The sequence below is a fragment of the Ranitomeya imitator genome, chromosome 1 (genome assembly GCF_032444005.1).
Source record: "Ranitomeya imitator isolate aRanImi1 chromosome 1, aRanImi1.pri, whole genome shotgun sequence".
Lineage (NCBI taxonomy): Eukaryota > Metazoa > Chordata > Amphibia > Anura > Dendrobatidae > Ranitomeya > Ranitomeya imitator.
Genome location: NC_091282.1, coordinates 985,005,907 through 985,019,655, shown reverse-complemented (window position 1 = coordinate 985,019,655; position 13,749 = coordinate 985,005,907). Strand labels below are relative to the sequence as shown.

Here is a 13,749-nt window from a genome sequence, read left to right as displayed (position 1 = left end):
GTGTTATATACTGTGTGGCCACTGTTATATATTGCATGGCCTGTATTAACGCATCGGGTATTCTAGAATATGTATGTATGTAGATAGCAGCCACATAGTATATAGCACAGGCCACGTAGTATTTGCTATATACTACATGGCCTCTGCTACATACTATGTGGCTGCTACATACATACATATTCTAGAATACCCGATGCGTTAGAATCAGGCCACCATCTAGTACAGACATACAGCTGTACATACTCACCAATCACCGTGAGCCTGAAGCCCTTGCTCACCTGTAAAGAATATTAAAAAAATAAACAAACAATATACTCCATGATCCGCAGAAATCCAATTAAAACAAGTGTCCCATGATGATCTCCCGTGGAGAGCTGCCATATCAGCTGATGCTACCGCTCTCCTGGGGCTCCGGCGATACAATGACAGAAGGTATCCTACCGCATTGTATCACTCCGCCTCTGTGAGTATAGTTCATACTTTCACTTGCGGCACTGCTGAGTGGGAATATTTCCATACAGCATAAAGTGAGAGCAATGAACTAAGGTAACCTCTTCAGTGATGCACTGCAGGAGCCATTGTCTCCTGTCAGTGTGTCACTGAAGGTCCTACAGAGAAGTGACATCACCCAATGTCACTGTTCTATAGGGGAGATCGTCGTGGGACACTCATTATTAATTGGACTACGGCGGAAAGGGAGTATAGGGTTGATTTATTATTATTTTTAATTTTTTCCAGGCGATCGAGGGCGGAATTGGGCATTGTTGTAAGTATGGTGAAATTAAGAATATTAAAATACTTTATTCTGGCTTTTTTTTTTTTTTACATGAAGAGAAAAAAAACAAACACTACACAACATAGCATTATAATATTTATATATATAACATTCTTCATGTTTGACAACTGTTCAGTTTATATACCATGTATGGAGTGTGGACAAGGACTTATACCTATGCAACACTAAGAAATCTATTGGCACCATATAAAAAAAAAGAAAAAAGGGCAATAAATATCAATCTCGATAGCTAGTTAGTATACCTAGTTTCCAGGGAGCATTGCATGAACTAATTGACTCCCTACACTAGCTGAGTCTCTACAAGGAGATACGTTAATTCTCAAGGCCAACAATTTATCGGAGAACAATAATCTGTATTTAACAATACAAGAATATATAACTTTTTTATGGCACATCTTTTTAAAAAACCAACAGAGAATCCCTGATGGGTTGTGTATAATTTATCAGATTATTGGGGTTCGATGCTCGGCACCCCTACTGATCAGCTGTTCTTGGTGCCGGCAGTGGCCAGATGTTATTAGTGACGCTGACTTGCACCAAGCTATTCACTGTAGTGTCCACAGCCGGGTACTCCACATCTGACCCTATACTGATGGACAGTGGTGGGTAACCCAGGAGCAGCCACGACACAGTAGAAGGGGCCATGCTGTTAGAGCTACGCAACTGCTGACATACGGCTATCGCACCAACAACAGCTGTTCAGTAGGGGTGCAGGATGTGGGACCCCAATGATTACCGTATCTATTATGAGAAGTCATCAAAATAAAGTAGTGGAGCACCCCTTCAAGGAAAAACATAAGTCTTCACAAGACAACAAGCAATTGCAATCAATCATTTTCATTTCCAAGTATACAATGCTCAAAATAATAAAGGGAACACTCAAATAACACATCCTAGATCTGAATGAATGAAATATTCTCATTGAATACTTTGTTCTGTACAAAGTTGAATGTGCTGACAACAAAATCACACAAAATCATCAATGGAAATCAAATTAACCAATGAAGGCCTGGGTTTGGAACGATACTCAAAATCAAAGTGAAAAACTTCAGTGGAAATTCAGTGGATCCAACTTCAGTGGAAATGCCTCAAAACAAGGAAATGATGCTCAGTAGTGTGTGTGGCCTCCACACACAACAGCATGTGAAAGTGATTGTCAATCAGTGTTGCTTCCTAAGTGGACAGTCTGATTTCACAGAAGTTTGATCCACTTGGAGTTATATTCTGTTGTTTAAGTGTTCCCTTTATATTGAGCAGTGAACTATGTAAAAAGAAATCTGGATTCTGATTGGTTACTGTGGGCAAAAGTAACAAATAATAGAACAATCTCCCTGCACATGTCAGTTGTGTAATGTAAGGGTATGTGCACACGTCAGGATTTCTTGCAGAAATTTTCCTGACAAAAAACGGACATTTCTGCCAGAAATCCGCATGCGATTTTACTGCGATTTTACCGCGTTTTTCATGCATTTTTGACGCGTTTTTGGTGCGTTTTTTCCCAAATGCATAGAATTGCGGGAAAAACGCAGAAAATCCGCAAAAATAATGAACATGCTCATTTTTTACCGCAATGCGTTTTTGTCGTGGAAAAAAACGCATCCATGTGCACAAAACATTTAGAATGCATTCTAAATGATAGAATGCATAATGCATGCGTTTTTAATGAGTTTTTATAGCGTTTTTAGCGCGAAAAAACCTGAACGTGTGCACATGGCCTAATTGTACCATTAATGCAGTATTTATTTACATGCCATATTTATCATAGTGTAGTACTGTGCGTCGCACTCCAGAGACACCGAAGGCCTCAAAAGTGTCTCACGGCAAAATGGTCTTACTGGCCGATAGTAACCAAAGCTCAGGTTTCATTAAAAAATAAATAAATAAAAAAATGAATAACCTCTTTGCGACTTTTGACATCAAAAGTCATGTCCCTGAGCGTTTACAGTGTTTTTCACTTATGGAAAGCAATGGGTAGTGCATAAAACGATGCAAAAAAAAAAAGATGGTATCAGGTTATTCTGCGTTTTTGGTGCCAAAACCTATGGTAATTAAGTTGAATCAGATTATTTTTTTATGCACAAGAAACAAATGTACCCTCAAAAATGCAGCAAAGATGCAGCAAAAAACGCACCAAAAATCGCAGCAAACACTCAGCAAAACCTGCTTTTTGTAAGAAGCTTCTGTACTGCAAAGAGAGCAGGTTTTGCCGGCAGAAAAAAACGCATCAAAAACACAATGTGTGAACATAGCCCAAAAGTTCAACATTTTTTTTTTTTTTTTTTTTTTACATAGTGATATGGATGGATATCACTATGTAAAAAATGATGGAAATTAACATTTCACCAAAATTGTGGCATAATAGCTTGATTTACTGAGACTGCCAAAAGATTTTTGACTCTTAATCTGGGAGCTTGTTAAAAAACAGTGTTTTATTAGCAAGAGACTACCAGAGGACTAGTAAACCTGTTGGCATCTACATTCATGAGCAAAAACCTGCCCCCACCACTGATTGAAAGTTTTCTGCCTATGCAGAGTTCACAGAAAATTACCAATCAGAAAGGACGGAAAGGATATAGAGAGCTTAGCATTCAGAGTTAGGTCTACAGATGATACAACCGTGATGTTATGAAAACTGCAACAGCAGTCCAGGAAATGATGCATTGCTGGAATCAAGGTCTCTGACCTAGCATCCCATCATGCTGCTCTCAACTGAGGTAGCAAAAAACTTGCAGACAGATTCCATTTAAAATAACCCTGGAAGCAGGACTTAGCACTAATACCACATATTAAAATTACGGGCTGTCATTATGATTTAAAAGAGAAAACACAGTAGTTTAATAAATTGCTTCACCCAACCAATAACCACGAGTGGAGAAAAAGTTTTGGTGTTATAACTCACATTTTCTTAAAAAAAAAAAAAAAAAACAAGAAAGCAAAAATTCTGCCGGGGCATGTTAACTTTTGAGCACAATTGTATATTTGTTTGCACATAATGCTATAATAAAAACCTTTTTATATAACATTATTTTAGTCCTGCATCCAGGTAGTGTGCTGCTGTTTACCTATTTGCTCAAAGTAAAAGATATATGCCAGACTACATATAAAGTTGATAAAATAGTTGTATTCTATATATGTGTCTGAGAAAGGCTAGGAAATAAATCATAATGGTCATTAACATTTTTATTTTGTGGAAGAATGGGCTGCATTTCAAACCTACATAACTCAAAAGAAGTTTGTCATTCTTCCACTAGATGGTGCTACAATCCTGCAAAAATGATCCTTTTGCCCAAACATTAAGCGTTCAGGAGACATCAGCGATACACAGTTATAGCTTCAGCACCTTCTACAACTGTGCACTTACACATTATAGGTACGGATTGTACATAGTAAAGCCACAGAGGTCAGGACGGACAGAAAAGTCAAAAACCGTGATGGCATTCATTTGCTGCATGTCTTTTGTGAATGTTATAAGGGGGTAGTTTCACGGAACAGCTATTTTGCCAGAAGAACCATGAGGCAATAACAATCGGGTGAAACAGCCGCCCTCCTTCATAATCATGTTCTGATTCAATCATTAATGGAAAAAAAAAAACACAGATGCTGCATGTTGGCATGTATTTTTTTACTTCCCCATGGCCACTCTGCCAAGCCATACCGTAAAAGTAAAGGAATGCCTTTCAGTTATTGTGTTTTGTCAGTTTTGCAGTTAAAAGTATGATATGACTGCACAGTGTGAATACACGCTTCTCTCTGTACACAGGGCCATAAGAAAGTAACAATGTTCTATGTAGATTATTCAAGTAGAAGGTGGAGAATCACATGATACACAGCTTGTGACACTGCTGACCTCCCTCTCCTACTCTCCAGGCATTAAGGACACTGCTCTCTTCTGGTTCTCCTCCTACCTTTCTGACCGCTCCTTCAGTGTTCTGTTCTCTGGCTCCACTTCATCTCCTCTTCCTCTCACTGTTGGGGTACCTCAGGGCTCAGTCCTTGGCCCCCTTCTATTCTCCCTCTACACGGCCCCAATTGGACAGACCATCAGCAGATTTGGCTTTCAGTACCATCTTTATGCTGATGACACACAACTATACATGTCATCCCCTAACTTTACCCCCACTGTACTGCAGAACACCAGTGACTGTCCGTAGTCTCCAACATCATGTCCACTCTCTATCTTAACCTTTCCAAAACTGAACTTCTGCTCCCGCCATCTACTAACCTCCCTAAACCTGACATTTCCCTCTCCGTGGGTGGCACCATAATAACACCCCGGCAGCAGGCGCGCTGTCTGGGTGTTATGTTTGACTCCGATCTCTCCTTCACCTCCCATATACAATCTCTTGCCCGCTCGTGCCGCTTACACCTAAAGAACATCTCTAGAATCCGCCCTTTTCTCACCATGGAAACAACAAAAACCTTCACTGTCGCCCTGATCCACTCCCGCCTGGACTACTGCAATGCTCTATTAATTGGCCTCTCTCTCATTTGACTTTCCCCTCTCCAGTCTATCCTTAAGGCAGCAGCCAGGGTCGTCCATCTGGCTAATCGGTGTTCAGACGTGTCCGCCCTTCGCCAGTCGTTACACTGGCTGCTCATTCATTATAGAATCCAATTCAAAGTACTTGTTCTCACCCACAAAGCTCTCCACAGTGCGGCACCCCCTTACATCTCCTCCCTCATTTCGGTCTATCGGCCTAACCGACCACTGCGCTCTGCAAATGACTTTCGACTAACCTCTGCACTAATCCGTACCTTCCACTCCCGAATCCAAGACTTCTCCCGTGCTGCGCCAATCCTCTGGAATGCTCTACCCCAAGATATTAGGACCATCCACAACTTGCACAGTTTTAGGCGCTCGCTCAAAACACATTTGTTCAGAGCGCCTACCATGTTCACTAATCAAAGTCATGCTATGTTTGTGTGTGTAGCCCATTCACTATCCCCATCTATTCCCCACCCCCTGAAGATGGCTGGACCATCATTGTAAATACATCATTGTAAATACACACCTGTACTTTGTATTTCCCCCACCTCATTGTAGATTGTAAGCTCTCACGAGCAGGGTCATCTTATTTTGCTTTAATTATTGTCTTGTTAACGCTGTTACTTATGACTGTTGTGTTTGAAACTGTTACACTGTAAAGCGCTGCGGAGTATGTTGGCGCTATATACAAATTATTATTATTATTATTATTACACAAGGTTCCCTCCTAGGTCTTATGTTCTCAAACCCCAGTGTCCTGATCAATGTGCCAGCTTTTCATTTAACCAATGATGACAAATAGCAGTACAATTATTGTTGGAAAGTGATGCTGTGTCTCTGATGCTAAACATATTGGCAACTGGGAAGCATCCTACGCAGCTACAGCAAATGCGAGTGTCGATAGGACGGTCCCACCGTTCCTCCAGCCATTGGTCTAGAAGCTGGGCCACTACTAGCAATAATAATCCAGGTAGGGGTCCGGCTATTTCTCTTGCAGTGAATGTATACATGGTTGTCCTCTTTGTACAGCTTCAACTACTAGAGGTGGTCCCCATACATGCTACCCTCCCTCACCGAGACGTCCATATGCCCCAAGTGTCTAATATATGGTAACATTAGTGTGTCTCCTGTAAGTACAGGCTCCGTTATGTCAGCTATGCGGTACAGTAACACGTGCAATGATCCTGTCTGCAGAATCTCATACCTGAGTGTGACTTCTAGTTCTTCTGCTTCTAACACATGTCCAGTCACCGGATGAATGTACACGGAATCACCGGGCTTCACCTTGAGATTCTTCTGAGCCGTGAATCCCAGACCAACCTTCCCGGAAGGAAAGCCACTGACTGGCCACGCCGTGCAAACCTACAGGGAGCACAGGTCACAAACATCACACATGCAAAGATACCAAAACCTGCTAATATGCGTATGATCCCTGCGGATTCGGGGCCAGCCCATGACAATGCCGACAGGAGGCGCATTATTTTATCTAGGAATAGGAAACATGTGGGGGCTTCCATCTTACCATTTACTGCAATATATCAAGTTAAGCTGGAAGTGTCGGCTGCAGGGTGATGAGCAATAACATAAGGACATGCAGGAAAGTGCAGCCAAGTCTGTCATAAATCATTACAACAGTATTTATTGCTTCTTCAGTCATTAATATCTTTTGTACTGTAATTCATTGCCGTTTACAAAAGGATATATGCCAACAATTATATACGGTAGTTGTCCCGTAAAAAAGAATCTGTGAGGTCTTTTTTGCCTCCCAAAAGGCATTGTTAAGTAGGCAGCTCTGTGCGCATAACAGTTATCGGCAGCACATCCCATTTGTGCTGCCGAGAACAATTATCTTTAAGCAAGCTTTATCTAAGTGAAGCTGGTCAATTACAGTTCAATCCTACTTGGCCACCATTGTTTTGTTTTTTTACTTTCCATGTTGTGGATAGAATTTAGGGAGGACTCTGGAATGGGTCCATTTTCAGCTTTCTTAAAGATGGATGGATTCCTTTTTCCGTGCTCTCTAGTACATATTCTCTGGGTAAGGGTGCAAATGTCAGATATTTACGGCTTTGTTCTGCACCACCTTCTACCCCGGTCTCAGACTACGGTTCTTTATGATTTGTGTTACAGTAAAATATGGAAAGGTAGAACATTTTTGATATATTCAGCACTGCACCTTATGTCTAGAAAGCTTACATTCTGAATAGTTTTGTCTTGCTGCCTTAATGCAACTAAGCACCTCCATAAAGACCAAGTGGTAGCTTGTATATGTGACCTGTGCGGGCAGAGCGTACATTAGGGAGTGGCGTTGGGACTGACGGCACTTTCTGTAAGAGGTGGCAGCATGGCTAGTCTTGAGGCATGTGGAGTGGTTGGGGGTATGTGTTGTTCTCAATCGGTAGCCTAGTGAGAGGGCGAATGGGAGGTTCGTGTATAGCGTGATGTTGACATCTTAGGCTGGAGTCGCACACAATGTATAAAAAAATCAGTCCGATTTTGTCTGCTGAGAATGGCACAAATGTTCTCCGTATGGTGATCCGTATTTCATCCATGTGCAATGCCAGGATGCGTTTTTTTCTCAAAAAAGTATCTGTATGTCATCCGTATGGTGAGATTTTCTCACACACTTGCAAATGCTTGAGAATTTCTCGCAACTCACACTGATGGTCCGTGTGCTGGGCGATTTTTTATCGCACCCATAGACTTGCATTGGCGTTTCTCAGCTCAGATACGTGGACAATTGCAGCATGCTGCGATTTCACTCGCAAGTGTAATACGGACGAGAAAAAAATGGAAGATGTGAGCTGCCCCATAGAGAAATACTGGTCAGAGTGCTCTGAGATTTTTTATCGCATAGCACTTGTCCATATTACAGACTAGTGTGACTCCGACCTAAGTAGTATATGACAGTGCAAAGACTGCATCGTTCACCTCTTTTTATGTTTAAAATTATTGGTTACTTGGACCCATCAAAAGGACCCAAATGTGATCTGGGAGATGCTGATCTTGGTAAAAATACTTAACAAAAAAAAAAAACCCACAAGGAAGCTAAGAAATCATTTCACCCGACGAGCAAGCATTTTGATCCTTTATTGGCAGACAGTGTGAGACAGGCCGATAATTGGGAGCGAGCGTTCCTGGAAAAGCCCATTGCTATTTACGGATCGGTGTAAATAAATAACCCCTAAGGACAAATTTGGCAGAATATTACTGATGGTTCCTGTTAAGACAACCATTGTCAACGAACCTTATTAGGGCAAGGTCCCACATAGTGAAAACTCTACCAGATTTTCAGCTGCGATTTCGCTTGCAGAAAATACACTGCATTTTACAGTGCCAGTAATGCACATAAGAATTTAAGAAATGTCATGGATACTTGCAGTATAAGTTGACAAAAGCTATCAGTGGGAATTTAACTCTTTGCAATCCAAAAAGGGTGAAATCTGCTGCTCCCCAGATGAAGAATCTCCACAGCGGAGACACGACATGTGGACCTGCCCTTATAGTCAATGGGTGTTATGAAGGCTGAACATGGAGAACTTTACTGGCGGACCTGGGTTGTTCTACAGGTCCTTCTCAAAAAATTAGCATATAGTGTTAAATTTCATTATTTACCATAATGTAATGATTACAATTAAACTTTCATATATTATAGATTCATTATCCACCAACTGAAATTTGTCAGGTCTTTTATTGTTTTAATACTGATGATTTTGGCATACAACTCCTGATAACCCAAAAAACCTGTCTCAATAAATTAGCATATCAAGAAAAGGTTCTCTAAACGACCTATTACCCTAATCTTCTGAATCAACTAATTAACTCTAAACACATGCAAAAGATACCTGAGGCTTATATAAACTCCCTGCCGGGTTCATTACTCAAAACCCCCATCATGGGTAAGACTAGCGACCTGACAGATGTCAAGAAGGCCATCAGTGACACCCTCAAGCAAGAGGGTAAGACCCAGAAAGAAATTTCTCAACAAATAGGCTGTTCCCAGAGTGCTGTATCAAGGCACCTCAATGGTAAGTCTGTTGGAAGGAAACAATGTGGCAGAAAACGCTGTACAACGAGAAGAGGAGACCGGACCCTGAGGAAGATTGTGGAGAAGAACCGATTCCAGACCTTGGGGAACCTGAGGAAGCAGTGGACTGAGTCTGGTGTGGAAACATCCAGAGCCACCGTGCACAGGCGTGTGCAGGAAATGGGCTACAGGTGCCGCATTCCCCAGGTAAAGCCACTTTTGAACCATAAACAGCGGCAGAAGCGCCTGACCTGGGCTACAGAGAAGCAGCACTGGACTGTTGCTAAGTGGTCCCAAGTACTTTTTTCTGATGAAAGCAAATTTTGCATGTCATTCGGAAATCAAGGTGCCAGAGTCTGGAGGAAGACTGGGGAGAAGGAAATGCCAAAATGCCTGAAGTCCAGTGTCAAGTACCCACAGTCAGTGATGGTGTGGGGTGCCATGTCAGCTGCTGGTGTTGGTCCACTGTGTTTCATCAAGGGCAGGGTCAATGCTTTATGGTGATGAAGATTTCATTTTTTCAGCACGACCTGGCACCTGCTCACAGTGCCAAAACCACTGGTAAATGGTTTACTGACCATGGTATTACTGTGCTCAATTGGCCTGCCAACTCTCCTGACCTGAACCCCATAGAGAATCTGTGGAATATTGTGAAGAGAAAGTTGAGAGACGCAAGACCCAACACTCTGGATGAGCTTAAGGCCGCTATTGAAGCATCCTGGGCCTCCATAACATCTCAGCAGTGTCACAGGCTGATTGCCTCCATGCCACGCCGCATTGAAGCAGTCATTTCTGCCAAAGGATTCCCGACCAAGTATTGAGTGCATAACTGAACATTATTATTTGATGTTTTTTTGTTTGTTATTAAAAAACACTTTTATTTGATTGGATGGGTGAAATATGCTAATTTATTGAGACAGGTTTTTTGGGTTATCAGGAGTTGTATGCCAAAATCATCAGTATTAAAACAACAAAAGACCTGACAAATTTCAGTTGGTGGATAATGAATCTATAATATATGAAAGTTTAATTGTAATCATTACATTATGGTAAATAATGAAATTTAACACTATATGCTAATTTTTTGAGAAGGACCTGTAGAATAATACAGTCAGCCACATTTCTACCCAGATCCGGGGTCCTCTGACATAACAGCTGTTGGTTGGTGAGTGATGGGGAGAAAGCCATCCAAATAACAATGGGTAAGACCCCTATAGGTTTATTTCTATACGACAGGTAATGACATTTGGACACATCTGCATGGAGTGACTACCTCTTGTCTGCCTTGTACACTGGTGAGTAAGACAGGGCGTCCAATGCATAAATCAGCCAACTTCATACTGTGGATTCCAAGCTGCACAAAGGAGCTTCTGTAAGCTTTCGGCACTTTGTCTTCCGCTATTAGAGAAAAAATAAGATTCTACATAAGCATTTCATTCTGTGTGACATATGAGCAGTATAACCTTTGCTATAATGTAAACTCGTTACATGGAAGCTAATGTATATACTGTAATAACAATATTCAGGACACAGTAACCTGTGGGTTCGATTGTGGTCTACTTTACTACCAAAATTCACACCATGCGACCGTCGCCAAAGCAGTGACAGTAGTCACCAATAGGGAGCCTGACATCAGAAAGCCTATTAACCTGAGCTCCTGCCGGTAGTAGCCACAATAACAATGGTGTTTGGAGCAAAGCCATCGATTTTGTGATTTTGCTAGTTAGAAGTTAAAAATTTGCCTCAATGAGTGTAAAACCATTACCCCGAGTCACCAGGGCGGTACGTATCCTGGCCAATTAACGAGTCATCTTCTGAAAATATGCCCATTCCCTTCGATGGCTCCAGCCTGAAATCAGAGCAAAGTACTGCAGTGGGCAGGGAAAGGTCAGAGAGGCCCGGCGCCTGCGCACTGCAGTACTTTGCGCTGCCCTCAACAGGCCAGAGAATTACGCCTACGCAGGAGCCGCAGCGTGAAGACAAGAAGAGGACGTCATCGTATGAAGATGGGAGGCCCCGAACCGGACCGCGAGGCCAATCGGACCGGACCGGACCGCGTGAGTATAATCTAGCTTGTTTTTCTCCTCTTTCAGGATACATCGGGGGCTTATTTACAGCATTACAGAATGCTGTAGATAAGCCCCTGATGGCGGTGGCCGCAGTTTATAGGGCCAACATTAGGTGACAAGATTCCCCTTAAAGATGGCCTAAAAAGCATTTCTTTAGACTGGTCTATCGCCTCACTTAACTTATCTAAATATCCCTGTTTTGTTCACACAAATTTTTCTTCAGAAATCAGGACCCTCATAGAATCTGTGCACACCCTCCATGCCTGTACTGTATACACACTGGCTGGTGACCGGTACATGCAGCATTATGTGCACTCATACTGTAGCTGGACCGTACAATTGAAGCACTGAACCATTATCCTATGTCTCCCCCTTCCTCATGGGAAAGCTTGCGAGCAGGGTCCTCACTCCTCCTGGTATCTCAGCTATGCGTTATTCTCTAATGTCTTTTATTGTCTGTACAAGTGCCGTCTAAAATGTAAAGTGCTGCAGAATATATTGGTGCTATAGAAATACAATTATTATGTACTCTTAACCTAGGAGATTATTCTGGCCTACATTAATCATCACTATTTTTTTGCTGGGCCGCCACAGGTCATCAGTGAAGCTGCAAACAAGAGCTCAACTGCTCCATTCTCAACGGCACGGAGGACTTCAACAACAGTCAGTAGAGTTTGCTTTCATGTGGAGGTAGAAATAACAATTTTGTATTTTATTTATATGGCGCCAACTTAATTCAGGGGACAGGCCTTCGCAGACATAAGTGACCCGTCACCAGTGTGATCCTGAGCTTGCAGGCGGCATATTGTTCACCATGGCACCTCCACATCTGTCCCCCGTGCAGTGTGACCCTGCTCTCATCTACGAGTAGACCGTGGCCTCAGTAATGACCCTGACGGTGCTGGTGTTCAGGGATGAATGTCAGTCCCATACAGTACTTCGGGTGCTCATGGCAGCCTCATATAGTCTGTTTACTCCTGTGATAAAACAGACAGGGAAATGTGTTCCCTCACAGAATCAGCTGAGCGTCCCTGCCGTGTCCCCACTTCACTCATCTATGAGGCAAACCAATAGCAACCACGGGAGACTACAACCCCCAGCATGCTCGCCGGTTAGTAGTCCTGCTACAGCTGGAAGAGATCACAACTACCTTTCTCTAAGAAGTCAGTGACTTTTAGCAGAGGCGGCTGTCCGCTCCCAGCCTCCGGCCCGGGAGAGGCGCCCAGGGAGCCGGTCTTCCCTCTGCTCTTCTTCTTGCTGGCAGACATGCTGCACTTATACACACAGCGCTGCACTGCAACAACTTCCTCACACGCTGCCGCCGTATTGCACGTCATAAAAGCGCAACATTATAGTCAATACGAACGTTCAAAACAAAGCTGCGCCCCTATTACATATATTACGAAGTACGTCACTTTCTACTTCCCAGACAGTTGATTGGCTCGTTGTGAATGACGTCTGTGAAGCATGTTCCGCCATCTTGAGTTTTGGTTTAGGTAGTTTTCGGGCTATACATAGGGGTCATATTGAAGCGGGGAGCCTCAGTACACGTCTTCAGCATGTGACCGGTACGAGTCATGTTTCCGCCCGTGTGTACGAGAGCGCTGCTTCACCGAGGCTGGAAGGGCAGCACTCTGCTGCCAGTAGTAAACATGGCGGCTTAGTGGCATAACTCATAGTATGTGGGAATGTTGTGGCTGCGGGCTCGCCGGGTTTGGGGTGCCGGGTCCCGGTACTCAGGGGTGTGGGGTCGTGCTGTCTCCTCGGGGTCGGACATTGGGCCCATGGGCACGGTGGACAGGTTTGGAGGAGTAACTGTGCGACTGCAGCCTGGACAGCACGGGGACGAGGCTGCCTTCAGGAGCTGGCTACAGGGCAAGTGTTTGCCAGTCCTCAGTGTGCCATCAGTAGCCATGCCCAGTCAGTGTGGCTGTATGGTGGTTAGGGCTCTGTTCACACCAGAAGTGGCAGACCCCACGCTGATGGCTAACAGACCCCATTATTGCAGCCGTGTGGTCCGCCATCGCCATCCATTATGGGAGACACAGCGTAGATGGAGAGATTTCTTTGTTTTTATTGCATGCGGTGCTTTTTCTTTTTCTGCTTAGCCCATGAGAAGCCTGGAGAGCAGGTTCAGCTACATGTTGCTGCACTCTGCGGCCGGAGGCCTGGACACGCATCAGATCTGAGAAACAAAAAGGGGCATCAGGAATATTGGGCCAGATTTATCAAATGGAAAAATTGCCGGAGCGGCCACAATGTTTGGCTAGATGTTTGAGGTGCTGCGTTGCCACAGTTCCCAAAGATGATGGTAGAAACAGTTACATTATTAATACTGTAATGAAGACAAATGTGCATCATTGATTCATTC

General features: G+C 43.3%; 2 protein-coding genes across 8 annotated transcripts in view; one reads left to right on the top strand and one right to left on the bottom strand.

Annotated features, from left to right (window-relative positions):
- Positions 1 to 12,684, bottom strand: part of AFG2A (AFG2 AAA ATPase homolog A) — a 725,380-nt gene extending 712,696 nt beyond the window's left edge. For 3 of the 4 annotated variants that reach the window (XM_069743912.1, XM_069743915.1, XM_069743914.1), the window contains exons 1-3: positions 12,529 to 12,682; positions 10,583 to 10,707; positions 6,487 to 6,644 (exon numbers count right to left, since the gene is read on the bottom strand). In XM_069743912.1, the coding sequence (XP_069600013.1) occupies positions 6,487 to 6,644; positions 10,583 to 10,707; positions 12,529 to 12,646 (401 nt within the window). In that variant the 5' untranslated portion in view covers positions 12,647 to 12,682. Of the gene's footprint in view, positions 1 to 6,486; positions 6,645 to 10,582; positions 10,708 to 12,528 lie in introns of all 4 variants that reach the window. The other variant, XM_069743913.1, reaches the window with a different exon arrangement.
- NUDT6 (nudix hydrolase 6) overlaps positions 12,047 to 13,749 on the top strand; it is a 94,912-nt gene continuing 93,209 nt past the window's right edge. Inside the window, exon 1 of one of the 4 annotated variants that reach the window (XM_069743920.1) lies at positions 12,047 to 12,068. Coding sequence is in view for 2 of the 4 variants with exons in the window: in XM_069743917.1 (XP_069600018.1) it covers positions 13,067 to 13,253 (187 nt within the window). In the remaining 2 variants the exon portion in view is untranslated. The other 3 variants (XM_069743919.1, XM_069743917.1, XM_069743918.1) reach the window with 3 other exon arrangements.